The sequence below is a fragment of the Brienomyrus brachyistius genome, chromosome 22, assembly GCF_023856365.1.
Source record: "Brienomyrus brachyistius isolate T26 chromosome 22, BBRACH_0.4, whole genome shotgun sequence".
Lineage (NCBI taxonomy): Eukaryota > Metazoa > Chordata > Actinopteri > Osteoglossiformes > Mormyridae > Brienomyrus > Brienomyrus brachyistius.
The window spans coordinates 18,787,424-18,814,105 of record NC_064554.1 but is presented as its reverse complement, the minus strand read 5'-3'; the positions used below and the strand labels follow the sequence as shown (position 1 = coordinate 18,814,105).

Here is a 26,682-nt window from a genome sequence, read left to right as displayed (position 1 = left end):
CTTGCTCAGGAGTCACCTCACCATTCCTGGGGGTGTCTCCTGACCCTTGTCTTTCTCACAGCAGGTGCAGCAGATAAAAACGACTGGTATTTTTGCTCATTTAGCTCAATGACGGTCTAAAAGGGGCACTGAAAATACAACCGTAGTAAAAATGAAACATCTCTGTCTATTCAGGGAATCTCTCTGTGGACATGAGCTGGACGTTTAGGGATTAGTTATGCTGAAGACATCATGACAGAACAGACAGGTCAGATGAGAGATGCCTTCACCCTCCTAGTGTCACTGGCTATAGTAATTAGCCGAGTTCCCTTCAACACTGCAGCACACATGGCATGGAAGGGTTAGGGTTTGCCAAGATAACTATGTACGCCACAGTACCACAACTCAAAGGGCACGAAAGGATGAGTTTACCAAAATAACCAAGGACCCCACTGTACCGAAAACACAATATCTCACTGCCAGCGTGTTTATGTGGAGGAATGTGGAAATAATTGTAACTGATTTGGAATCTCAGAAAAATGCTGTTTATTTTCAGTCACAATTCAAAAATAAAATACCATGAATGTATTGAAATGATACACTGCAGACTGTCTTGTGTCCGAATCAAATATAACATGTATCTTTTTCGTTAATACAAATCTAATATAACTCAGTAATCCAGTGATTTGAGAACAAGATTCGACATGGCTGCAATGCATCCGAAATAAGACTCCTGGCCCTTTAAAACTGATTCGGTCTTTTCCGCCGCCTTCGACACCACTCGGTATTTGCCGCTCCTGCTGCAGCTCGAGCTGTTATCAACTCACACTAGCCCACAAATCACTATTTGTTACTTTTGCACTCGTCTAAAGGACTGCTGGGTGTCACGGTCTCATCTGCTGCAAATGCAGGCCATTAAATGCGTGGTTGTCGGCGACGGGTAAGAATGACCACGCCGAGCGCATCGGGGGTGCAGATCTTGCGTGCAGTTGAGGCATCTGTTGGAAAACGCAATTGTTGCAAGGGAGATACGGGGCTCTTGTCTAGGCTCGGTGGATGGGTCGAAATCGCAAAGCAGATTCTAATACTTAGTGAAAATAAATATTGGTCGCTGGGAACAGAGTCGGTTCTGCCTAGTATTTTACATACATTGATTTTAATAAATTTGTTTTTCGATGATACACGTGAAAATACGAAATCTCCCAGACGCGTTTGTAGCGCATCCTTTTCGGAAGGAACTAAATTGCAATTCATTCATTATCTTTATAACGAAAAATCGTCTCGTGTATAATATTTACACCATGTCGCTGTGGTACGTTTTGTTATTTTAGGCACGGACATGTCCGTCAAATTGCAGCCGTGCATGAAGAAACGGTATCTGCAGAGTCAAACATCTCATGATGTAATGCTTTTACGCCTACATGGTCCTTATGGCTGATGCGCCGCGGAAAAAAACCGTAGTATCACAGGAATGCATTTTTTATTTTATTTTTGCAAAATGCGTGTTTATGGGGTCTCTGCAAATAACAAATTGTTTAGTTGATGTGTGACGTAAAATTATTTTGCCAGCAATGGGAAAAGGCAGCGTTTTGGTGGACGGCATGCAAGACCGGGGACGTTTTTTTATTTTTTATTATGGGCGTGGGGCTTCGGGAGGTAGTGGTGCTGTTATGTGGTATTGGGCTTGGACAATACGGTTCAGCATAGCTGTCGTGTGAAATGAAATGTGTAGTGACGGTCAACGTCTGCCAAAATATTAATCCTGCACCCCGCGGGTCTAAGTCACAGTTGAGCGCGCCGACTGAATCAATGCCGGCTGGGGAGGCGAGCATCTCGCACATACGGAATGACGTCATGTCACCGCTGGGTGTTGCCTGTACTTTGGAGACTCCCCGTTATTGGACGTTTTAAAAACTGGCGTAGAAGGCATTTCTTAAAACCAGCACCTCCGACCGGAGTATGACGTCATTCGTCCCAATTCAGTTCAAGATACGGATGTAGAAATTTTTTACCTTTTTCAGGTTTTTTAAATTGCCTAGTGGCTTTTGAAGGATAACTTATCTGGCCTTGTTACCCCCCCCCCCCAAAAAAAAAAAAAAAAACTGATAGGAATCATAATTTAATCTGACCTGTTGACCTGTTAAGTTTGACTTTTAGCATTAAAGACACCATTGAGCAGGACACTGTTTTTGCTTGTTGTGCTTCTAGTTCCCTGATATCTGATGATAATACAGACCTGCCCGTTTTCCTCGCTCGGGGTCCATGCTTTTTGACCTCTTTTGGTTGATGTGATTCCCAGCAGGCCCTGAAGCTGAATCCATATGTCCATGTCTGGCACGTAATGCTAGCTGGCTAAATGCGACACACTGGGGTCTTGCGTCAGCCTCTGGGGTGGTTGAGTAGTTATGGCCCCTCTGAGTTGGCTGTGTGTTATTTACACAAACTTTGTACACAAACTTATGTATGTATGTATGTATGTATGGATGCATGTGCATTGCACGGGTGTATATATGTACATGCCAATACCCAGCACTACCTGAATAGTAAATTGTAGCTATAGTAGTTAAATGGTTGATATTTATTATTACTTGCACTTTTCCACAACCCACTATCCATATTTCATACTGTGTATGGGTGTACATAGGCACTACTATTGTATTGGTGTTTTATCTTATTTTATATTATTTTTATTTCTGTATTCTTATTCTTGTATTTTTTATATTCTTTACTCTTGTAACTCTTTCTTGCTATCTGTCTGGAGCTGTGAAAACACACAAATTTCCCTACTGTGGGATCAATAAAGTCCTATCTTTGCACAGACAAACACTGTAACCTTAGGCTTCACAAAAAGTAGACTGTGTTTCTTGTTTAATGTTTTTTGTTTCATTTTACATTAATGATCTAATAAAATTGTCGTCATTTGGCCTTAGCCCCTAACCAGCAGAAAACGGATTTGTTTATATTTAATATTAGAATGACAAAGCAGAAATACCTGCCCCGTAGTTCGATTCTTATACCTGTCTGCCTCCCCAGCATGCTTCTGCACTAAAGTGTCTTCTTTGTCTCTTAATGAGTGCTATGAAATGGTCAAAGGAGTTGGCCACTAGGTGGCCTGGTGGTTAATGAGCTGAAGTGGATCGAACTGTTGGTACCAGAATGGATAAATGGCCCGGGGATCATTCTCTCACTGCCCCTTCTTCTGGTCCTTCAGTGCCGTAGGAAAGACCTGCCTGCTCATCAGCTATACCACCAATGCCTTCCCCGGAGAATACATCCCCACTGTGTGAGTACGCACACAGCACCGACGTGACTCTCACTGGGGTCTCGTGTGTGAGGGTTCGATTGAGTAACCTGGGCTCTCCGTCACCTCTCAGGTTCGATAACTACTCCGCCAATGTGATGGTGGACGGCAAACCCGTCAACCTGGGGTTGTGGGATACTGCTGGCCAGGAAGACTACGACAGACTCCGCCCCCTCTCCTACCCCCAGACGGTAACCAATCGGCATCAGAGTTTCACGTTTATTTCCTTTTGCTTAATCTTGTATAGGTCCTTCACAATGTTTTTTTTGTTGATTGTCCAACCATTTGGACAGATTGGTCCAACTAGTTTAAATAATTTGCTCAATGACAGTTCCAATCTGGTATTAAATGTCAGTCAAAATGAGGCAATCGGTGCTGTAAATAACTGCATGACATCAGTTTTTTTTGGGGGGGTGTCCATCTGTTCCCTTGACAGGATGTATTCCTGATCTGCTTCTCACTGGTGAGCCCAGCCTCCTTTGAGAACGTAAGGGCAAAGGTCAGTCCCACGCTGGGCTCGTTCTCTCCTACACTGGCAGCTCTATATCACCACTATATTTCTACTTAAGGATACATCCTACACTGGCAGCTCTACATCACCACTATATTTCTACTTAAGGATACATCCTACACTGGCAGCTCTACATCACCACTATATTTCTACTTAAGGATACATCCTACACTGGCAGCTCTATATCACCACTATATTTCTACTTAAGGATACATGAACTTTATTTTTGTTGTTTGAATATAATTGTTTAGCATCATATTGTTTTGGATTGAAAAAAGGCATTTTTGGTTAAATGGATTATTGAGATGTTGATACTGTTAAAAGTTTATCATTTTGAAAGCATGCCATCTGGTAATGACCCCCCCCTGCGACTTCCTGGCCCACAGTGGTACCCAGAGGTGCGCCACCACTGTCCCAACACCCCCATCATATTGGTGGGCACCAAGCTAGACTTACGGGATGACAAGGATACCATCGAGCGCCTGCGGGACAAGAAGCTGGCCCCCATTACCTACCCCCAGGGCCTGGCAATGGCCCGTGAGATCGGTGAGTCGGGGGAGGGAAGCCGTGTCGACTGAACTCATAAGAAGCCTTTGGGTGAAGGGTGTGGCCTCCTCCAGGGGTGTGTGTCTCCCGCCACCTGCAGCTAATCTGCCCCACCTAGTGGGAGAGCTTGGGAGGTGTTTCTCTAACGGCAGACAAGCGTAAACTGATTCAGGCTCAGCTCCCAGGAATCTTCTGAATGTGATTGGCTTAAATTCAGTAGGAGGAATTACCAGCTGACGCCAGTTGTCAGAACAAAGAAACCTTCAGCTGGGTGGTCCGTGGCGACGCAGCTGTAGACTCGGGCGGAGGAGACAGTTTGATATTTGGGGAGGGGCCAAATGAAGCTAAATTAAATATTGGGAGGTGCACATGGAATGGTGAATGGTACATGGACTGCATTTATATAGCGCTTTTCTACTCCTACGGGTACTCAAAGCACTTTACATTTCATGCCTCACTTTCACCCATCCACACACTCATACACACACCGGTGGCGGAGGCTGCCATGCAAGGTGCCAACCTGCTCACCGGGTTCAGTGTCTTGCTCAAGGACACTTTGATGGGGTCAGGAGGAACCAGGGCTCGAACCTGCAACCCTCCAGTTGCCGAACGAGAGCACAACCTCCTGCGCCACCATCTTCGCCTTCACATCCCCCCCCCCCCCCCCCCCAATCAGCCATGGTTCCAATGGCCCTGGTTGTAGAAAACAGAGCAGATAACCCGACATGGAAAGGCTCATTATTGTGTTTTTGTAGCTTAACTGATGTATACAGGAGAAGGGGTTTAGTTAGAACCAATTAAATGCAGTCATAGAGGAAGCTGATCGAAGGGCCCTGATTGGTGGATTCTGCCCATGTGACCTGGCGTGACTTTGAGCCTAACACTGGCGTTGTGTCACAGGTGCAGTGAAGTACCTGGAGTGCTCGGCACTGACGCAGCGGGGGCTCAAGACCGTGTTCGATGAGGCCATCCGTGCAGTGCTCTGCCCCCCACCCATCAAGAAGCGAGGCAAGAAGTGCAGCCTCTTCTAAGGGTCCGGATGGTACCCTGGGGGGGAGGGCGACACGCGGACCTCGGGGTGGGGTGGGGCACCACCGCCCCACCCTACCTACGTGACAACCAGAGTTCGTTGTTTTCTTGGAAAAGTCCAGCCAAGCCGTTCCTATGTCTTACTCATGAGGTGTGTGTGAGTGTGCAAGTGTGTCGGGGGAGGGGGAGGGGGGGTGCTTAGCAACAAAAGGGGCGGGAACAAACCTGGCCAATTAGACGGCGTAACTGAATTGGGTCCGAGTTTGCCTTAAAATCTATTTCGACCATGAAAAGGCCCTGTTTTCTAAGAAGAGATGCTTTTCAGTCACGCTAAGCTAACCAAAACGTAACGTTTATGTGCCCTTGTGTGAGCTTGGACCCTTTTTCACTACATTTGAAATATAAATGGTAGACAATAGTATAATGTATATGCTGTCCACCCATCCACACCTGACTGCTGGTCAGAACGACACATCTAGCCATATAGCAGGTGTTTTTTTTTTGTCTACAGATTTGTGGATATTTGAAAGATGTAATAATGTTTTCTTTGAGTTTGATGTTTACAGAAACTCACCTGGCATGATTTTATGGTATGGTATTGATTATAGTCATTTTTGGACCTTGGTGTAAAGTATGTGACTAGGTACCATTGACAGTATACAGATCTCGGGGGAGCAGGTCGTGACTGTTCGAACAAATTACCGAAATGGGCCAAAAATAATCAACTGAACTTGATGTGAGTGGGAGGGGTTTTAAGAAGCTACGGGAGAAAATACCGGAATACCGAAATCCCCGTGTTTTCTCGTTCCTCCAATTCTGGTAACATAGGAATGCTTATCATACTGTAACCTCTTTTAACACCTGGATTCGGTGATGTTTTTTTTTTTTTTAAAGAAAATATGAACTGCTAGTCACATTTTTCATTACTGAAGATAATTAATACGCATTTGGGAACTTCTGATTTGAGAATTCGCACCCATAAAAATGGACAGGTGCCAAACGTATCGTAGCCCTAAGACATGCCTCTGAATTAAGGCTGCAGTGCAAATTTTGACCGGAATCCCCACGAATAATTTTCGCATGTTCATATTCTCGTATGTAGTCGATATCTACTTATATCAGTGGGTACAAATTTACAGGCATACCGCAGCGAATTGCCATTGAAGAAATCCGCAAGATTAGTTCCTGAATTGCAGAGCACGTACCGCGTAAAAAGCAACTTTTTATCCCACGATGTTATGCGATTGACCGGGGAAATCCATTCGGTCTTATTTATTTTGGGGTTCCTCCAAGATTTATGTTGTTTGCGTCCATGATTGTAAGCCTTTGGAAGTATGGAACAAGGCACGAGTTACTAATACTTTATTTTCGTCTTTCTATTGTTGCCAAAATAAAATCTCACAGTTTATGTTTATAAAGAAATTTGAAATGTATGCATTTATCAATAAAATCACGGTGTTGATTTGAAAAGGAAAATAACTGTTGTGGCATTGGAATTATGGAAACTATGATCCTTGTTAGGTTGGATGTATGTGCATCGCAAACGAGTTCAGCCAGGAAAACTCTGAGACACGTGCGTGTAAAGTTATTTGATTGCTGAAAATGTTTAAAATGGTAGTTATTAATTGTGGGGAAACCCGATTGTTTCCCTCTGCTGGCTGACTGCGGTTTTTCAGTTGCGTCGGAGCAGCAGGATGGTGAGCTTCGTCGGAATGGCGACCGAAAAAGACCATTGCCAACATAAGATAGCTCAGGGATCTAAGACTGAGAAATCGTTCTATAAATTGCATGGGAAGTATGTTGAACCTTTGTACACATATGCTACGATTTGAACGATTTCTGAGGAGATTGTCGGCGTGCGTTTTCCATTAACATTTCTTTCTCCGTGTATTTGATGTTATGTATGTTCTTTTTATTGCATATGTCAGAGTACTGTGGGAGGAGAAATTCAATTTTGTATAATAAATATGAATTTACGACTAAACGATTTATGATCGTTATTTAATTGAGTGCATGGTGGTCAACACGCGGGCATGTCATACAAATCGCTGCAATATTTCTTCCAAATTTTTTTACTTATGTATACTGGAGGATCTGTGTTTAGCTAATAATTTCAACTATAGGTGCACACAGAAAACCAAATATCTATATAAAAAAAACTACCGATGTCGGAAGGGGCGAAAAAAATTAACTGAAAAACAGAAAATATAATTTGGTTTTTATCATTTTGCTTTGGTCATCCTAAATTGCCGTGTGTGCACATTTTATACTGTTTATATTAAACACCAAGACGTCGGACAGCTGGCCGCATATCGTACGTAACGTTACGTCCTTCCACGTGACCTTGACGTACGAACGGCCCTCGTGACCCGGATGTATTTGTCCGCCCAGCCGCTTCACGGAGGAGGAGATGCCTCTGCCCGTGCAGGTCTTTAACTTTCAGGTACTGAAAACGTGAATGTATGACCACGCGGGAGAACAGGCAAACTGGACAGTGTAATATTGTCATGATCACTGAATCTGAGGCTTTCTTGTTGGTTTTCACCGACACTAATTAGCTGGTTGGTAGTTTAGCGTTGCATCGCTAGCTCGGTATCCCGTTAGTTGGGGCAAATGACTCCCGATGTTTGTACCGACACCAAGTAATAGCTGCGTTAAGTTAGTGCGTGCCGTTCAGCCGAGGACGATTTCCTTTATTATGGGAGGGCCGCCTTGTTGACTAACTGCTATTTAGATGTGTGTGCAGCAACCAGAAGTGGCTAATATCTGTTGACAGGCAGGCAAGCTGTTCTGAGCCATTCATTCACAATTACCTTGTGCTGTCAAGTTACCTTTTTGAAGGATCGGGATCGCAGGATGCGATTTACCTCCGCAATCGGCAGTGTTATTTGTTATTAGATTTGAGAAGCGGTTTGCTGCAGCGAACGAGAAAAATTGGCTAGGCAGGTAGCCAGCCGGTCATGTACATTTATGATGTCATAAATTTTTAAATAAGCTATGTTCCGTCCCGTGTGTCACTTTTCCACAGTATGTCAGTGACGTAGAACATTGTGCCCGCTCATCGCCTGCTGCCACAATGTTTGTGCTTGTGATGGTGGAGTTGAAGGGCCGTTGTCCGTGCATCCTGTTTTTCAGAGGGCCGTGGAGCCCATGCAGGTAGACGCAGACCCACAGGAAGACCAGCCGAATGCACCCGACATCAATTATGTGGTGGAGAATCCGACCGTGGTATGAACTGCCCTGTTATCATGCAGTCTGTGTTCAAAATGACTTTTTGCAGAATAAACCTGCCGTTTAAGTGCCTGGTCTGTAGGGGGTGAGCTCCATCACCGTTCTCCCCTGCTCCAGGACCTCGAGCAGTATGCCTCCTGCTACACGGGGCTCATGAGGATTGAGCGGCTGCAGTACATCGCAGACCACTGTCCGCAGCTACGCGCGGAAGCGCTCAGGATGGCCCTGTCTTTCGTCCAAAGGACCTTCAACGTCGACGTCTACGAGGAGGTCCACCGCAAGCTCGTGGAAGCCACCAGGTAGGAGTCTGTCTTCCAGAGATCGAGCCTGATCTACACAGGAATCATGTGTTCTTTCCGCTACTTTGGCTGCCAGCTTTGTAACAGGGAGAGGTGGATGTTTCAGAAATGTCACCCCCTGGTGGCAGGTCATGGCGTTTGCGTGTCTCTCCCCTTGCTTTCTGATGCACTGGCATTATTCTGCACCTGCTTATGCTGGGCCATGTGTATCTACTGACTGGCGTGAATTTATACTCAGGGAAAGCCAGGGGGTGCCGGACGCGACACCAGAGGGCGCTGTGGAGCCGCCGGCCCTTGACACCGCATGGGTGGAGTCCACCAGGAAGAAAGCTATGTTAAAGCTGGAGAAGCTGGACACAGACTTGAAAAACTACAAGGGGAACTCGATCAAAGAGAGCATCAGGTATGTGTGCCTTGTCAAACACCCAACCCATCCAGTGCATCCATGGGCCATGCGTACAGCTGTTCTGCGGCCTATTTCTGTAGTCCACTTTCATCTAGATAGACAGGTAGTTGAACTTAATTGATCCCAAGCAGGGAATGCTTGGTCTAGCATGTATGCATTTTAGATATATGTGGGTTTGTCAGTCGGCTTGTATTGTACATTTTACAGAGCCATCGCTGCCTCCTGCTGTCCATTTCCTGCTGTGCCTCACTCTCCTTCCCTGTTCTCTTCCAGGAGGGGCCACGATGACCTGGGTGATCATTATTTAGATTGTGGTGACCTCAGCAACGCCTTGAAGTGCTACTCGCGAGCCAGGGATTACTGCACCAGTGCCAAGCACGTCATCAACATGTGTCTGAATGTCATCAAGGTGCCATGAGCTGAGACCCTAAGGACTAAAGGGAAAGGATTTTTGTGGTCCCATAAGATTATAATGGAGCTGAAAAATCCTTTTCGCCTAGTGATGTATCTGTCATAATTGTAGTGCAAAGCATTACTCACATTTGTGGTCATACCGATAGCACATAAAGTTACGTAGATGATGATGGCAACGAATGACTTTGTTGTTGGTTTATGTATTTGCCGTACTCTGGTTTTTATCGTTAATTTGGTGTACTCTTTATACTTAAGTTTGCAGTAGCCTCTGTGTATACTAAAGGTAATAACGTCAAGGTTTGTGTAAGTAAGATCTACGATGATCACGCAACGATGACATGAAATGATGGCATTTCTCAGAATGAATCCACATTGTTCAGCGATGCAAGTGTGTGTCTGTCTGTGTGTGTCTGTCTGTGTGTGTCTGTCTGTGTGTGTCTGTCTGTGTGTGTGTGTCTGTGTATGTGTCTGTGTATGTGTGTGTGTCTGTGTGTGTATGTCTGTGTGTGTGTGTGTGTGTATGTGTCTGTGTGTGTGTGTGTGTATGTGTGTGTATGTGTGTGTGTATGTATGTGTGTATGTATGTGTGTGTATGTATGTGTGTATGTATGTGTGTGTGTATGTGTATGTGTCTGTGTGTGTGTATGTATGTCTGTGTGTGTGTATGTGTCTGTGTGTGTGTATGTATGTCTGTGTGTATGTATGTATGTATGTATGTGTGTGTGTGTATATCCACCAGAGGACAACAGCTTTCCCCTCCCCTGCAGGTCAGTGTTTACCTCCAGAACTGGTCCCACGTTCTCAGCTACGTCAGCAAGGCAGAGTCCACGCCTGAGATAGCGGAGGTGAGGCTCCGTTTTCTCGGTCTCCTTTCATTGGTCAGCAGAGGAGAATGACTGTGCGCTTTGCCTGTCTGTCGTTATAGCAACGTGGGGAGCGGGACAGCCAGAACCAAGTGGTCCTAACTAAATTAAAATGTGCTGCAGGTAAGTCGCATCGCCGGTCCTGAAACATCACAGTTCGTCTGTGTGTGTCTGTGTGTGTCTGTCTGTGTCTGTCTGTGTCTGTGTGTCTGTGTCTGTCTGTGTCTGTCTGTGTGTGTCTGTGTGTGTGTGTCTGTCTGTCTGTGTGTGTCTGTCTGTCTGTGTGTGTCTGTCTGTCTGTGTGTGTCTGTCTGTCTGTGTGTGTCTGTGTGTGTCTGTCTGTCTGTGTGTGTCTGTGTGTGTCTGTCTGTCTGTGTGTGTCTGTGTGTGTCTGTCTGTCTGTGTGTGTCTGTGTGTGTCTGTGTCTGTCTGTCTGTGTCTGTCTGTGTCTGTCTGTGTGTGTCTGTGTGTGTCTGTGTGTCTGTGTGTGTCTGTGGGCATAATTCCTTCCTTAGCATTATTTAGATTGTGGTGCCGTTTTGTGGCATCTTTTCTCCCCCCCCACCTCCCCAGGACTGGCGGAACTGGCGTCCAGAAAGTACAAAGCGGCTGCCAAGTGCTTCCTCCTCGCGTCCTTGGACCACTGCGACTTCCCCGAGGTGAAGCCCGTGGCCCATGAGGCCGTGTGTCACGTTATAAACCTCCAGAGCGGGAGAAGAGCCTCTACAGCAAAGGCTTGAATTCTCTGCTCTGCCATTTCCATCCAGCTCGTGTCACCAAACAACGTGGCGATGTACGGCGGGATGTGTGCCCTGGCCACCTTCGACAGGCAGGAGCTGCAGCGCAACGTCATATCCAGCAGGTGGCGTGCGTGTGTCTGCGTGTGTCTGCGTGTGTCTGCGTGTGTCTGCGTGTGCGCTTTCCTGCACCTCGGAGGAGAATGTGGCCACTTCATCCTGTATCTTATCTGATGCTTACATGCAGCTGTAAATCACAGGATGGTTTAGAGCACCTCTAGTGGCAGCTTTGTGCATTCCCTGCCATTTCCTGGAGGGGGCGCTAACCCACACCCGCGAGAGGCTCAGTTCGTCACCTGACCGGCAGACGCCTTCGGATCTGCGCAGTTAACTGCCTGTGCTTCCTCCTCCCAGCTCCTTCAAGCTATTTTTGGAGCTGGAGCCTCAGGTGCGGGACGTAATATTCAAGTTTTACGAGTCGAAGTACGCGTGCTGCCTGAAAATGCTGGATGCCATGAAGGTGAGTCATGGTCCGGCATGAAACACAGAACAGACTGGCGCCGACCAGCACCTTTTACACAGAACAGACTGGCGCCGACCAGCACCTTTTACACAGAACAGACTGGCGCCGACCAGCACCTTTTACACAGAACAGACTGGCGCCGACCAGCACCTTTTACACAGAACAGACTGGCGCCGACCAGCACCTTTTACACAGAACAGCGTTTTCTGAGTTCTGATTCATGCTGCTTTCTTTTGGCGCCTTCCGGAAGAGGTTTTCCCCGTGGGATAATGGTTGTTCTTTATTTCAGGATAACCTTCTCCTTGACATGTACCTGGCGCCTCACGTGCGGACGCTGTATACGCAGATCAGAAACCGAGCTCTCATACAGGTGCGTGAGCCGGCACACGTGTGTGAGCTGCAGCATGCCTTTGTAGTGTAGACAGATGGCGAGGGTGACGTGCTCTCCGGGTGTCAGTATTTCAGCCCCTACGTGTCGGCGGACATGAACAAGATGGCGCTGGCTTTTAACAGCAGCGTGGGGGCCCTGGAGGACGAGCTGAGCCTGCTGATCCTGGAGGGTCTCATCAACGCACGGATCGACTCGCACAGCAAGGTGAGGCTCCGGGAAATGATGCCTTCTGTGTGTTTCACGGCGGATGAATGAATGAAGAATGAATGTTACATTTATATAGAGCTATTCAAGACACCCGAAACACTTTTTTCCAAACTAATGGGGAGCTACTTCAACCCCCACCACTGTGTAGCCCCCACCTGGATGATGCGACGGCAGCCGTTCTGCACCAGTACGCTCAGCCCCCAGTAGCTAAGGTGGTGAAGGAGTAGGAGAGAGTTCAGCAGTTAGGCTCTCCTGACCATCTCCTATATCTATTTGAAAGGGCCGCAGCGAGAAATGTAGGCAGGACACCAGTGTATCATCCCGTTTTCTTTTTCAAAAGTTGCCCTATTAGTTAGTAGTTACTAGTAGTGGTTTCATCTAAAGGACATCATCATTTTTACAGCTCAGTGTGCCAGTCACAGTGTCCTGATCGTGGTGAAGGGGTTTGCCTGCCCCTGTGATCCTAGGAGCCTAACTAAGTGCGGGTCACATAGACCCCAATGATGATTGACAGTAAGGACCATGTTAGCCCACCCGGATTGGGGAGACCTGGGCCTCGCCCTGAAGCCAGGCCTGACCAGGACGGGGGGAGCCCGATGGCAAACGTCTGGTAGCCGGGCCTCCACCCATGAGGCAGGCCTAGTCCGAAGGGGTAAGATGGGTCTGCCCACCACCATCAGGGGAAGCCATGAGGGTCGGGTGCAATGGAGAAGGCAGGGGGACCCTGCTAAGGCTGCTGCTCCTGCAATCCGAATGCGGATGAGCGGCAGAAAATGGATGGATGGGAGGGTGGATGGATGGATGGATGGATGGATGTATGTTCCCGTCACTGCACTGGGGCTTTGGGATCCACACTGGACACAGGATGGGCTCCCCTGTGGGCTACCCTAACACCTCTGCCAGATGAATGTACACACTCTGTTCCGCTGATACCCTGCCTTTCATGGTACCAAAAATTCAGCCTAACGAAAGTTCAGGGACCACAGATTTGTGTTACCAAGTACTTAAATAAACACTCAGTGTGTAAATTCTTGCATACATAGAAGGATCAGGAAAGTATATTTCAAAGATGATAAGGAACATGGCTGTGTGTGGAGTGTGGCTGGTTTCTCCCTTCAAGCTGAAGCACATCTGCAAGGTCGCCTTTGCAGGCTCTCGATTGCTTTTGCAGGGCAGGTTGACCCACCCCCCCGATCAGCCCCCAATCCTGCTTTTCCTAAATCCTGGGTGGGGCTCCTTCCAGTGCTCTGTCTGCACCGACTTGCCTCTGACGCGTCCCAGCGAACGGCCGCTTTCATTGCTCTACCCTCTGTGCTCAGATCCTCTATGCCAGAGATGTGGACCAGCGAAGCTCGACCTTTGACAGGTCCCTTCAGATGGGCAGGGACTTCCAGCGCAGAGCCAAGGCCACCATACTGCGAGCCGCCGTTCTGCGCAACCAGATTCACGTCAAGGTGAGGCTGCCAGGAGATCCGGCCTTCTGGCCGTCGCGGGCCCTGCTCACATTTCCAACCAGATGAAAACTTGCGGAAACTGGAGTACTGCAGGACTGGGGTTCAGTACATGCATGTGACTGATCTGAAACATTAAAAATTGTAATGGTATTTCATAAAGTTGATGGAAATAGATCAAAGTGTAGTTAAGGATTCTACCTGCTTTCCTTTCGGGGGGTTAAACCCCTCATTGCAGGAGCAGCAACATAAAATCACCTTGAACTCATAGCAGCCACCTATCAAATTATCGTTTCTTTGTGCGTGACTCTGTTTCCACCCTCATCCATGCAATCTGCCTCTGCTGTCTTCCAGTCCCCACCCAGAGAGGGAGGCCAATCGGAGCTCACACCTGCCAACAGCCAAACACAAATGAGCACCAACATGTGAGGGAGTGGTCCCGCCTGCGGGGGAAGCCGCCCATCTCCACCTTCCCACCACGTCCCCAGCTATACAGCAGCGAACCCCTGGAACATTTGAAATGATCTACTTTCCATCACCCCCCCCCCACCCAGATATACAGTCCCTCCAGTTTTAACGATGCATCTGGTCAACTTCAGAGACATTCCGACATCCACGCGAAACGTCATCCTCCCTCTCGGTGGTCAGGTGCCACCATCCCCCGCAAAGCTCCCCGTTTATACAGAACTGTATTCAAAAGGCTTCCAAATAAACACCCAGCAGGTATTTCCCTCTTTGCCTGCCGCAAAAAACTGCCGCTCAGTTCTGGTTTACAAATCAGCCAAACCTTATCCTTACAGGATCTTACCTGTGGCTCACGCCACTGCGGACAACTTTCTCTTCCTGCTGTACCACCTAGCTACGTGTTTTGTGTTTGTGGATGTAACTAACCGTGACGTTAGATCATGACTCGATGTTTCATCATTCTTGAAGGTGCCACCCATTATCTGTAAAAATTCTTCCAATGACACACACACACGCACACGCGCGCGCACACACACACACACACACACACACACACACACACAATCTTCCTTTAGCTGTCAAATCTTCTACTTTTGTTTCCTAATCCTGTGATATTAGTGCTTCCCAGCCCTGCCCTCAGGGGCCCCCAAATAATCCATGTTTTTGCCCCCCCCCCCCCCCCCCGCCCCAGTTCCCAGTAGGACTGTCTGGCAGGAAGTTGAGAGGTAGCAAAAATGTGTTATGGCTGGGGGCCCCCCCAAGAACCGGGTTGGGAAATGCTGTATTACACATTTTTTAGCCTATGCTGGTGTGCAGCTCAGTAGGTTAAGAATCGGTGTCTGTGTTCCGAAGGCTGTGGGTTCTGATCTCCCAGCTGACAGAGTAATTAAATGACCGTTGGACGATTGAACGGCACCTTAAGCCCAGCTTCCGCTTCCAGGCGAGAGTACACTGTGCTTTTGTTCTGTCATACCTGTTGCCTGTTTCTTATGATGGAGGAATAGACGTCTGAGCGAGCAGTATTTAGGGCATCCCTTGGGATTGTGATGTTCTTCGTATGGACAAAGGCGGAAGAATGTGTGCATGAAGAGACCAGCAGTCTGTATGATGAAAGACCTTATAATAGTAAACCATCTTCAGCGTAACTGTAGGACAGATTATGAAAAGTACCAGTTAACGGAAGATAAACATTGAGGGATTAGGGTTAGGTTAGGTTAGGGTTAGGGTTAGGGTTAGGTTAGGTTAGGGTTAGGTGCTGATGTCCCACCACTGAGAGGAAGCTTTACATTTCACTGGAAAGAATGACAGCGGTGACCCATCTAACAGGATTTAACAGAAATGTCAACACTGATGGGGGGGGGGGGGTGCCATGCAGATGACTCAGCAAAGGCACTCAGTAGGGTGTGGGCAACAAATCTTTACAAAGTGATTGGGTGAGACCCGTCCCCATGACCACTTTGCCGTTACCGCTGATTAAATCACAACGGCTAGTGGAGATGTTGAATGGACCCCACAGTAGCTTAGATTTCAAGCCGACGCGAGATAGAATTGCGCATCCAAACACACAAATTCAATCAATGGCTCGCTCAGTTGGGGTGGGGGTACGGTGGTGTAGTGTATAGCAGTCGCCTCCCATCCCTGGGACCTGGATTCTAGTCTCTGCCAGGTTCCCATGTGCATGCATGCAGTTTGCATGTTCTTCCAAGGAGCTTCCTCTAGCTTCCCCCAAAAAGGTAAGATGAACTGGAGTTACCAAAGCATGTGTGTGTCCGTGATGTACAACCCTGAATAAGACAAGTGGCTTCAGGAGACGGACGGATGGCACTCCCACCCCCCGGCTAATTTGCTGCTGTTGCTGATTAAATCACAATGGCTCACAAGATAAAGTTACCCTTCAGCATTAGTGTTTTTTACTTTATTGATCCCTTTGGGGAAATTCTTCATTGCTACCCCCAACCTCCGTGAATCTGTAGGTGAGAGCAAGCTGGTCACAAAGGGCAGCCACCCAGGTAGGCGGGGGTAAGGGCCTTGCTGAAGGAGGCTTAGCCCTCTAAGTGTCGGGTTCTAACCAGAGTGCTCACCATTACATCATAGGACCACATCAGTTACCAAATGTCCCATAGGTGAGTGAGTGGGATGTGTGCACACATGTGCCACCTGCAATGACTTGGCACCCCCTCCTGGGTTGTTCCCTGCCTTGTGTCATGACCCCCACTTTAATAGGACAAGCAGGTATAGAAGATAGATGGATGGATGGATGGATTCATTCATCAGATGCTTTGAAGCACAGACATAAAGCAAGTATAAACACTCGAGAGAAATCGGCACCTTTCTCCCCCACGTGGCAGACCATGCCTGCTCCCCTTTGACACACACACACTTTAAGGACGCACACACTTTAAGGACGCACACTTTCCTTTTCCAGCTACTATGGAATAGTCTCATGTTGAAACATCTTACTTCCACAGTTGCCCAGGACAGAGCACTGGAAATGTTGAAATTAATGTCAACACAAATCAGGAGTAACAAGCTGCGGATGCTTACCTAGAGCTTTCATTAACACTAATCCCATGTAGAAAAGATCACAAATTTGTCTTGCATGTATCACTGTAATCCCAACGTTGCCCTGCCATAAGACAACAGCTACCATGACACACCCTTACCTACATGCTACAACTCCTATGTCATATTGGAAGTAGCTGCCCCTGGTTCCACAGTGCATGTTCAATTTAAGAATGCTACTATGCCCCCCCCCCCCCCCAAACACACCCCAAGCTCACGAAATTCAAATCACACCCAGGTTATATGGGTTCAGAGTAGGTGACCAAAAGATGGAGAAGGTGGCAGAAAGGCAGGATTATTTACATTGGTCTCTCATTGGTCTACCATTTGCATTGGTCTCTCACATTCACCCCTCAAGATGGAACATGGTTTAGACAGAGGTCACAGCCCAGAAAATACTGAAAAAGGTCATCAAATGACCTTGTTTTAGGTCTAAAGCAACAAGCCCTCAGTGATCTTCTACCCAGGATCTTGTTTCAACAGAGTCCCACCCAGGACTCCACCCGGATGGTGTCATTTCTACACCTCCCGGATATCGGCCCCTTTGCTCTCTCAGCGGCCCGGCTCCAGTCACGCCGGTCTAGCAGGAAACCTCATCGGGTTCAGGTTGCACAAGCAGGACCCGTGTTCTTACCTCACCCCTCTGCATACGAGCCTAAGCTCGACTGCATGTTTTTAAACAGCCTTTGTGGGGGGAGGATCTCGTGACATCCAACTCATGTAAATACAGGTGTGACAAGATCCTCTTTGTTAAAGAGGGTCACTATCAAACATCTCGAATGTCAGCCTGGGCCAGCCTGTACCGTACTGTTCAGCTGCGGACGACGGTAAACTGTACAGTGAAATACAGTCAAAAAACATACAAGTACTTATTAATTTATTTACACAATTTTAAGTACACAAATACAGTGGTGATACAAATGGGGGGTGGGTGGGAATAAAAACCTTAACAGAGCTGTAAGTAGGGGGGGTGTAGCTACACTACAGGCAGTGGATTGGGCTACCAGAGGAGAGGCCGAGGACCTGGGGGGGGAGACATACGTGGTGGACCTGGGGGGCGAGACATATGTGGTAAACCTGGCTGCTGGCTGGTCTTCTGCCCCCTAGAGATGGAGCTCAGGCTTCCACGGTCCGGGGGGGGGGAGGGGGGCATGTGACAAGGACAAACTGTTCCTGGACATCTGCTACAGTAGGACAAAAAAAAAAAAAAAAAAAAAACACCCCCCCCCCCCACAAAAAAGGCCCACAGCGTTCATGCTGTATTCATCCTCACTGGTGCTGCAGTTTTACAAACCCCCTGGGGACAGAATGGTGGGGGGGGGCTTCCAATTGGCCAAAAAAATATATATTCGCCAACCACCTGCGTATCTACTGAACCCTTTGTGGTGGGTAACGTCACATTGGAAAAGTCTATAGACCAAACACGCACGCACACTAAAGCTGTACTCCGATATCGTTCATCACATCCTGGGTACAACAAAGACTCAACTTCCACAACTCCCTCACTCCCCCCACCCCCCACCCCCCACCCACCAAAACCAATCAGCACGCGGTACAGATAGGCTGGCTGGTTGCCAGGTCATCCTGAGGAACCCAGTCCAACTTGATGGATGTTTGTGAACCTCATAAAAGGTCCCTTGATTGAAGTGGGATTCCATTTCAGGTGAACACGACACCAGGACTCCTTTGACGACCTGAAGGGGGAGCTCTCCTCCACCTCCTACTGTCACGTGGGCAGGCAGAACCTCAGTGATCCGAGAATGTCTTTTGGCTACCAGCCCATAAACGTTCCCTCACGCAGCCCCAAGAAAAGGCTACAGACCCAAGGGACCCGTGTCACATTCTGCCCAAACGCCAGGTCAATAAAACGCTACAGGCCCGCATGACACCGCAAGGGACGAAACGCCTTAATGAGTCGCGGCGCAAGAACAATGGAGGCGGACGCTGACAAACCTGCCCGAGAGAAAACACGCGTATAAAAGGCAATGAAACGGGCAGCCCGCGGAGCCCCGGCCGTCATCACACTACTGCGTCAGTTTCACGTCGTTTTCCTTACCAGCCCACATTGCATTAGAAGGAGGGACAACAAACAGTCTACAGAGGTTCACAAAAGACAAAAACAGAACTAAAATCAAAACTGTCCAGGGGGGTTCTGGGGGGGGGGGGGGGGAGGTGCCTGGTCGCAGACTGCCAAGACGGCAAAGGCAACTTTGGCTGAGGAAGGGGGTTGGGAACTGTTGCAGTGCCGGTGTCACATACATCAACATTTCCATCTCCACAAAAAGGCTTTAACAATCTCGCGGCTGCTTAATCTCGAGTTTAAAAAAACGAAAGGGAGGGATAAAAGGTGATCTCTTCCAGGGATCGATGTTCCGTAGCCATCAAGGCGTTTTGGCGACTGGTACGGCACTGCTGGGTGTCAGTCACGTGTTGGTCGTCCCCCTGGCTGCTGCGGGTCGGCCTTCACCGCGGCACGGCGGATGGGAGGCCGCTGGACGTCATGCGACTCAGGATCTGTGTGGGGAGGGGTCTGGCTGTCAGGGCCACCTTAATCCCCCAGGTAAACACCTCCCAAAACCCCCTAACAACCTTTCACAACCAAGGTAGCATAGAAAGGGAGTGAATGGACAGAGAGAGAGACAAATGGAGAGAGAAAGACAGAGGGGTATGTGAGGGAGACAGAGAGATAAAGAAAGAATGAGAGTAACAGAGAGAGACAAATGGAGAGAGAGACAGAAGGAGACGGAGGGAAAGAAAAGCAGAGGGACAGAAAGAGAGAGAGAGAGAGAGAGAGAGGAGCGGGGCAGAGTGGCACCTGGGAGGCGGAGACTCGCGAGGCGTCCTGCCGGCCAGTCAGGTCTGAGGACGACACGTTGACAGGGGCACCGCGGTGCAGCCTCATGCTCACCTTCCTCTCGCGCTCCACACCAGAGACGGCCCGTGGAGACGTGTTGGCTGCTGTCAGGGGCGAGACGCCAGTCAGTCGGGTGGCGAGGGGGGGGCAGGAAACTCAAGAGAGAGACGCAGGGCCTGACGGAACCTCACCGGTGTGGGAGGTGGGCGTGAGAGGTGCGCCGGGAGCGCCGTCCTGCACCCCCCTAGGCCTGGCAGAGGGCACCCCCCGTGCCCCGGGGTTACGGGCGAGCCGCAGGCGCTCCTCCCGGTCCCTGCGCTCCCGCTCCGCATCCTCGGCTGCGCGGTTGGCACCCTGATGGAGACAGAGGGAGGCGGGGAGGAATTAGCCCAGCGCAGCGCAGCTAGCCAGCTGTACACAAAGACAATTCAACTGGAGAAGTCATTTGAAGCTTCGATAAAACATTTTAAATAAATTGAATGCAGAATGAAAAAAGAAATTAAGGCATGTGAAAGGAATGTTAAACTTAAAGCAGGTGACCTGAACTCACACCCCCCCCCCCCCCCCCCCCCCCCCCCCCAACTGTCACCACCTCTGCCTAAAAACCGGGGCGTTGGAGAGTTTGGCCCTGCCTGACAGCACACCAATGAATAGCCTACAGATCAATATTATTCAGGCACACGTCAGTGTAAAACCATTAACACCCTTATCCAGCCTGCCTATCTACAAGCGACAGGGAGCCTTAATGCGACGGAATTAGAACCACACCCCGATGTATTAGGTGGGCAGCAAACAGCGAGCGGGCATGAACCCCAGGAAAGGTGGTCAGCTGATGTTCAAGATCATTCCGACAAGTGTAGGGTGTCCACAAAGTGCCGAGACAGATAGAGACAGAGAGACAGGGTGACAGAGAGTGAGAGAGAGTGAGAGAGGGTGACCGAGAGTGAGAGAGAGTGACAGAGAGGATGGCTCTCCTCTATGCCAACTGCTCAGAAATGAAAAGAACCAAAATATGAGGAATAAAGATACCAAATCTCAGAATGATCAGGACCAGCAGCCGGCCCTGAGCGGAAGACAGAGCATCAGAGGCTCCAAGCCCAGCCACCCAGCCACCCTCCCACAGTGCCCTCCAGTGGCCGGGGTAAGAGGGGCAGCACTCACAAACTTAAGCATGTTCCAGTCGAAGACATAGTCGTAGGAGAAGCCCTGGCGATGAAACAGGTTTCGGAACAGTTGCCTCAGGTAGGAGTAGTCGGGCTTGTCGTCGAAACGCAGTGAGCGGCAGAAGTTCAAGTATGTGGAGAACTCAGCTGTAGGTGGAGAGAGAGAGGAAGAGAGGGGAGAGAGAGAGAGAGAGTGAGTAGAGAGGCAGGGAGAGGACGTCCCCGCTGCTGTCCCCCATGAGCCAGGGGTCCCGTACTCACAGGGATATCCCTTGCAGAGCACCTCGATGGGGGTGGACATCTTCTTCTCGCTGATGCGCTCGTACTTCTGCCTCTTGGTGGCGGCCTTGAGGCCTTGCCAGGGCAGCGAGCCCAGGTTAAAGTACATAAGCACATAGCCCAGGGACTCCAAGTCGTCACGCCGGGACTGTTCTGGGAGGAGGGGGAGACAAGGACCTGGAATTTTAGGTTGCTCACTCATAGCCCACCAGCTGAACCTTCACAGACGCAAAGAGCACATGACTCTGGGTCTTTGTGAGAAGGTGAGGCAAAGTTAATCCTGTGCCTGTATGTCCCTGGTCAGGGAGAGACACTCCCTTAGGATGAGGTGAGCTGCCTGTAAATTCACTGCCAGATGCAGTTCCACACCTCCCAAAACCGGTAATCGGAGGGCAGGATGGTGCCATCTCCATGGCCACCGCCAAGCAGCCGCTTACCGATGCCCAGGTGCGTGTTGATGGAGGCGTAGCGCGCAGTGCCTGTCAGGTTCTTGTTCTCGCGGTAGGGGATGTGCTGGTGGGTGCGAGCGTCGCGGTACTTCTTTGCCAGGCCGAAGTCGATGATGTACACCAGGTTGCCCTTCTTCCCCAGGCCCATGAGGAAGTTGTCCGGCTTCACGTCCCGGTGGATGAAGTTCTTGGAGTGGATGTACTCGATGCGGCTGATCTGTGAGGGAGCGAATGCAGCAGGCATGTTAAGAGAGGAGAGGAACTCTGGGGGAGGTGTGAGGTGGTAAGGAGACGTGACGAGGGGTCGCCCCTCTCACCATCTGGTCGGCCAGCAGCAGCACGGTCTTCAGGCTGAACTTGCGGGAGCAGAAGTTGAAGAGGTCCTCCAGGCTGGGCCCCAGAAGCTCCATGACCATCACGTTGTAGTCGCCCTCGGCTCCGCACCACTTGATGGTGGGGATCCCCACTGCGGCGTGACGAGTGCAAATGAGGGAGAGTATGGAAAGGCCCAGAAAATACACATCTGCTCCAAAACCTCAATCCATCAAGGGTGTGAAATAATAATCAGAATCATCACTCAACCAGACAAATGGACAAAGAGCTCAGAAAGACACCAGTTGACATTTCTATTGGCTCAACAAAGCCAAAGGGATTCTGGGACTTCCGGAGCATTGGCTCTGACGTGACAAGACATTGATGACCAACCGACTCTGCTTAGGAACAAAGCCAGTTCTGATGGGAGGGGGGGGATTTACTATGGCTACCAATGCAAGTAGACTGGGGTCTTTCTGCAGATAAAGTGTCGCAGCTTAGACAGAATCCGTGCAAAATTTAACAGAAATATCACCTGGGCACCAAAAAGAGCCACACAAGCAACCTCACGTCACGCTAAGAAGGCGACATAACTAATAGGGCAACAAGGAAATTCTATCAGATTATACTGTGACATCAAACTAGTTCACGTAGAGAGAAAATGCTGAGTGAAAACGTCAGTGTCCCCGTGCAAATGTCGGCGTGCACCATACCTCCCCCCTGCATCATCTTGTAGATCTTGCTCTCGATGTGAAGCTGAGGGTGTTTGGTTTTCACACATTCCAGCTTGATGGCCACCTCTTCCCCCACAGAAATGTCAGTACCTGCAGAGAGAGGGGAGGGGAAAGGGGGCCTTTGCGTCAGGGAGCTCATCCTGCCTGTCGCTGCCTCCCTCCTTTTAAGCGGCTCCTCTGGAGTCGACAGGCTATTTTCTACCATATATCCTTAAGACGTCAAATTCCAGAGAAAATCCAGAGCGATATTCCGGACGCAGTGCACAAACACATCGGAATCATCTACGTGTAAAAATTCCTGACCAAATAAGTGATCTCCAGAGCCATTTCTAAAAGACTTTTCTCATTTCCAATATCACAGGATAAAGATCCTCATTCACTAATCCACACACCTGCGCTCGTCCTGACAGGACCAGTGACCATACAGCTGCGATATCCTCTGGAAGCAGCAGGATAGTACGGCCACTTCATTTGCTCTTTGGGCAGCGGAGCACAGGCTTTGACGGGAGACCCCCCTCCTCCAAAGCAGGCAGACCTCCTGCACACCACACTGGCCGAGTCGCTGAGAAAACTACAGCTTTATAACCACTTTAAGTGAGACTCAGCACTAGGCCACCCAGCAAACAGACTGTCTGGCACCACATGCGATGGTGAGGAACTCCCGCTGTTGTCACGTTTCTCAGGAGCTGGGGCGAGGCGCGTCCGAACATGGAGTGGCAGTAGAAAGGAGGCGCGAGGTCGCCAGGTTACCGTCTCCAGGGACGCCCAAAACAGCATTCCACCTACACCCCGCTCTCCGCCTCGTACTCTGCTGCAGCCCTGATGACAAGCGATTATGTGGGGGGGGGAGATCCGCTAAAGTTAACTTCGGGCTGGACACGTGCAGACAGATGGCATGGAGATGGTCAGCAAAAACAAACTGCGACCAAACTCGTGATGCCACAGTTCTATCAACGTCTGGAGATCTACCGACTTATGATATGGCCGTTAGCTGTCGTAGTTTACATTTCAACCAATCACCGTTCCTCAAATATTACTATTGTCAAAACAAAACCCAACAACCCCATCTGCACTGCTCAACCACAATAAGTAGGTTCTCTTGGACTCTGTTCCCATCATGAGTACTTAATGAGTAACCTTTCTCACGGACGACCTTTAAAACAGATTAGTGTCTCCCAACCTAAGCGCTAACTCTGTGGGAAATTCGGTGCAGCTGGTTATCATAACGCTCTGCCTTGGGGCCTCTTCAAACCAAACTGCATGAGCCAACATTACATCATAGGAACTTTGTAATGGGGGCCTTTGCCTGAGGGAACGGAGCCAAACATGTCGAGAAACAGACGAGCAGGCCGCTTACGCAAGGCCCTGTGCCATGATCTCCCGTGCGATGGATTCCTGAACAGCACATACAAGGACAGGTATGCATTTTATCAAAAATCCTTATACGCAGAGCTGTTGATGTGTGTTAACCAATCCATTAATTGGGCGCCGACTCAATGAGTAAGACAGACAATGGAGGATTACAAAATCTTATGTTAAGTGCCTCATTCAAGGACACCATGAACAAGGGGATCGAACGAGACGCTTTCGGAAAACTTTTGGTCACGAGTTGGCTTCTTTCATCACCATGACAACCATTGTTTCAAGTCAACTGTCACTCACACCGTCAAGGAAAAATAATTACAACGATTAGACATGACAGCTTCGGGCAAAAGCCGATTCAAAAAGGAAATTAATGCAGGAATCCAGCCCCGAGTAAAGCACACATGAATCCATATCTTGCCTCCCAAACACCAAAGCAAATCAGGCAGGCCCGGCACCGTCCGCAAGCATCGGCCCAACTGGTAATCCAGGAAACACTCCCTGTCACGCAAGCGTGCGCAAACACAGCGAAACCGAGACACCGAGTTGGGCAACTTCTCCCAACGTGCGTAATCGTTACATAATGTTAGAAATCCCTCTGCCAACAGGGACAGCAGCTTCACGCAGGCTGCGCGCTGTCACTAAACAGAAGGCAACCAAGTGCTACCGAAGTATCCGCTCAAATGGTGACATAACGGATACATTGTATACTCGCCATTCCCATTCATTATAAAGGGCAACCATCCTAACTGCGAGCGCTAGAAGCTGGACATTTCAACTAACCAAGCGCTGGCGCATTACTAAAAAGCCTGGGCTTTGACATTTGGGGGGATGGGGGCTCACAGAACCTCAAACAGGGTAATTATCTGGAACAAAGTCACCCCGAAAGAGGAACAGCCTTAAGCCGGGCGCAGCGCCCCTCGCTAGCTAAAATGGGCTGTCCGTAACAAGGGGCAAGAGGGCTTTGCCGTTAAGACGTCTTCCTCTTCACTTTTAATCGAATTAATCAAATGTGACCAGACACCATCTTGTAGTTCATTTTTTGCAGTTTTGGATAGAGAGCTTCACAGGACAATGCAACGCAAGAAACACAATGATCAATAGCCAAGCACAACCCGAAGCCAGTACAAATCCATAAACTCCAGCACGTACGGTCACCTGCTAGTGGAAACACAGACAGGCATACAGTTTAAGTTAAATCAAATAGGAACAGACAAACTGGTATTATTACACCAATCACACGATCCGAAATGAATTCAGAAAGCTGAACACCACCCATCCGACTATGGTATCCAGCATTGTCAGAGTACAATGTGTCTGAAGGATTCACTCACTGTCCGCACTGCCATGGTAAAAAGGTAGAAATTAAAATAAAGCAGCATCGGTTTAACACGGTCGGATTAGACATATGCTGGAAACGTCGCTGTTTCCCCCTGTGCTGGACGGATTTACACGGTCGACACCATCTCAGCCTCTCACTTTTAACACAGCTGATTAACGTCAACAAAAAAAGACACAAAACACCAAAACCCATGTAATTAAAAAGACTGCTGAAACACGGCCCGCCTTTTTAATTTATAAACACAGGACTGACACGAAAGCAGAGGAGCTACAAGGGATAGTTGGTTCACACTAACAGGTCTGACAAGGGTTAGACTAGCATATTTACTACGGTGGAAAAAAAAACTCTGTCGACAACTATGGAGCTAGTTAATACATTTTTATTTAATTAAAATGGCGTAGATACTCACCCAAATAAATATCCCCAAAAGATCCACTTCCAATTTTTCTTCCAAGTCTATATCTGTTTCCTACTCTCAGATCCATGACTAAATATTAGATAGCTAGCAAAACAGCTAGCTGCCTACCTCTGAATTCCGAAATGACAGTAGAACCTAGTAATTTTATCCACCAGCTAAATTAATCGCCGAAACTCCAATTTCCACAGAAAGCTTTTCTCTGCTTCAAAATAAACTCTCTCTTCCGTCACCATCCGATTTTCACCATTCCTTTTTTAACACATACGATGTCGGAATACCACAATATGGAGCTCGTTCGGAAGCTCGAAGCATGGAGATTATGCTCCTTCTGTTTTGCGTGACATCTCCCACGACTCCGGGAAGGATGGACTCGGATTTTGGCAGCTGACTCCTCCGCCAACCCTCTAACCGCCTAACAATCCGACTGTCAACTAGCCCTTTCCTTCATACCGTGACACAGTCTGCCGTGTTCCGGTGACGCCACTTCCGCTGGTGACGAAACGTCAAAATGAACGGCGAGTCTGGGCCGGTTGGCGGTCTGCATAGGGCACGTCAGGGCGGATTCCGCGCGGTCTGAACCACCCTGCAGTGATTGCCATTTGCGGCGTCTTCCGCGGCTCTGTTCGGACAGTTATAACTGGAAGGAACTGTTTGTCTCAATTAGTTTAGCTTAGTTTAACTAGCTAAAGAATTGCATGATAATGGCATATATAAAAAAGTGTACAGGACGGAGTGAAGTATGTTCAAATATAAGTGAAAGAATTTAAAACGATTATAGATAATTAGGTACTAATCCCACAAAGAGGGTCCCATACAATTTGATATAAAGATAAGCAACACATAGACGTACGCGT

The 26,682-nt window shown here is 48.7% G+C and overlaps 3 protein-coding genes across 7 annotated transcripts; 2 read left to right on the top strand and 1 right to left on the bottom strand.

The window, feature by feature from the left end:
* Positions 1-754: 754 nt before the first annotated feature.
* rac3a (Rac family small GTPase 3a) lies at positions 755-7,350 on the top strand. The gene is made up of 6 exons (XM_048991926.1): positions 755-919; positions 3,191-3,262; positions 3,354-3,471; positions 3,717-3,779; positions 4,178-4,337; positions 5,238-7,350. The coding sequence occupies exons 1-6, from the start codon at positions 885-887 to the stop codon at positions 5,366-5,368; spliced, it is 579 nt and encodes a 192-aa protein (XP_048847883.1). The 5' UTR covers positions 755-884; the 3' UTR covers positions 5,369-7,350.
* On the top strand, positions 7,011-14,614 carry gps1 (G protein pathway suppressor 1). 4 transcript variants are annotated; one of them, XM_048991914.1, is made up of 14 exons: positions 7,011-7,063; positions 8,502-8,594; positions 8,715-8,896; positions 9,135-9,299; positions 9,576-9,711; positions 10,484-10,561; positions 10,642-10,702; positions 11,153-11,238; positions 11,347-11,441; positions 11,731-11,836; positions 12,129-12,209; positions 12,297-12,434; positions 13,757-13,891; positions 14,243-14,614. In XM_048991914.1, exons 1-14 carry the CDS (start codon positions 7,061-7,063, stop codon positions 14,315-14,317), a joined length of 1,434 nt encoding a protein of 477 aa, XP_048847871.1. In that variant the 5' UTR covers positions 7,011-7,060; the 3' UTR covers positions 14,318-14,614. The 4 variants fall into 4 exon arrangements, with proteins under 4 accessions (XP_048847871.1, XP_048847872.1, XP_048847873.1 ...); XM_048991915.1 differs by having other exon boundaries at positions 7,044-7,161; XM_048991916.1 differs by lacking the exon at positions 7,011-7,063 and adding an exon at positions 7,565-7,809 and having other exon boundaries at positions 13,757-13,893; positions 14,228-14,303.
* A 3,161-nt stretch (positions 14,615-17,775) lies between these two features.
* On the bottom strand, positions 17,776-26,295 carry LOC125718238 (casein kinase I-like). Of its 2 annotated transcripts, none has more exons than XM_048991919.1 (9): positions 25,820-26,295; positions 22,686-22,796; positions 21,978-22,126; positions 21,649-21,877; positions 21,194-21,364; positions 20,931-21,079; positions 19,961-20,123; positions 19,731-19,870; positions 17,776-19,429 (listed from the first exon to the last, which is right to left on the bottom strand). In XM_048991919.1, exons 1-9 carry the CDS (start codon positions 25,893-25,895, stop codon positions 19,379-19,381), a joined length of 1,239 nt encoding a protein of 412 aa, XP_048847876.1. In that variant the 5' UTR covers positions 25,896-26,295; the 3' UTR covers positions 17,776-19,378. The 2 variants fall into 2 exon arrangements, with proteins under 2 accessions (XP_048847876.1, XP_048847874.1); XM_048991917.1 differs by having other exon boundaries at positions 19,731-19,873; positions 25,820-26,294.
* Positions 26,296-26,682: the final 387 nt, after the last annotated feature.

Bases quoted from the DNA above. Each gene is read 5' to 3' on its own strand.
- rac3a (XM_048991926.1), top strand. From the start codon at position 885: ATGCAGGCCATTAAATGCGTGGTTGTCGGCGACGG. The intron at 3,263-3,353 runs GTGAGTACGCAC...GTCACCTCTCAG, and splicing joins GGAGAATACATCCCCACTGT to GTTCGATAACTACTCCGCCA. The intron at 4,338-5,237 runs GTGAGTCGGGGG...GTTGTGTCACAG, and splicing joins GGCAATGGCCCGTGAGATCG to GTGCAGTGAAGTACCTGGAG.
- gps1 (XM_048991916.1), top strand. From the start codon at position 7,777: ATGCCTCTGCCCGTGCAGGTCTTTAACTTTCAG. The intron at 7,810-8,501 runs GTACTGAAAACG...CCTGTTTTTCAG, and splicing joins TGCAGGTCTTTAACTTTCAG to AGGGCCGTGGAGCCCATGCA. The intron at 10,703-11,152 runs GTAAGTCGCATC...CCACCTCCCCAG, and splicing joins TAAATTAAAATGTGCTGCAG to GACTGGCGGAACTGGCGTCC.
- LOC125718238 (XM_048991917.1), bottom strand. From the start codon at position 25,895: ATGGATCTGAGAGTAGGAAACAGATATAGACTTGGAAGAAAAATTGGA. The intron at 22,127-22,685 runs GTATGGTGCACG...GTCACGCCGCAG, and splicing joins CAAGATGATGCAGGGGGGAG to TGGGGATCCCCACCATCAAG. The intron at 20,124-20,930 runs GTGAGTGCTGCC...TGTCTCCATCAG, and splicing joins ACTGGAACATGCTTAAGTTT to GGTGCCAACCGCGCAGCCGA.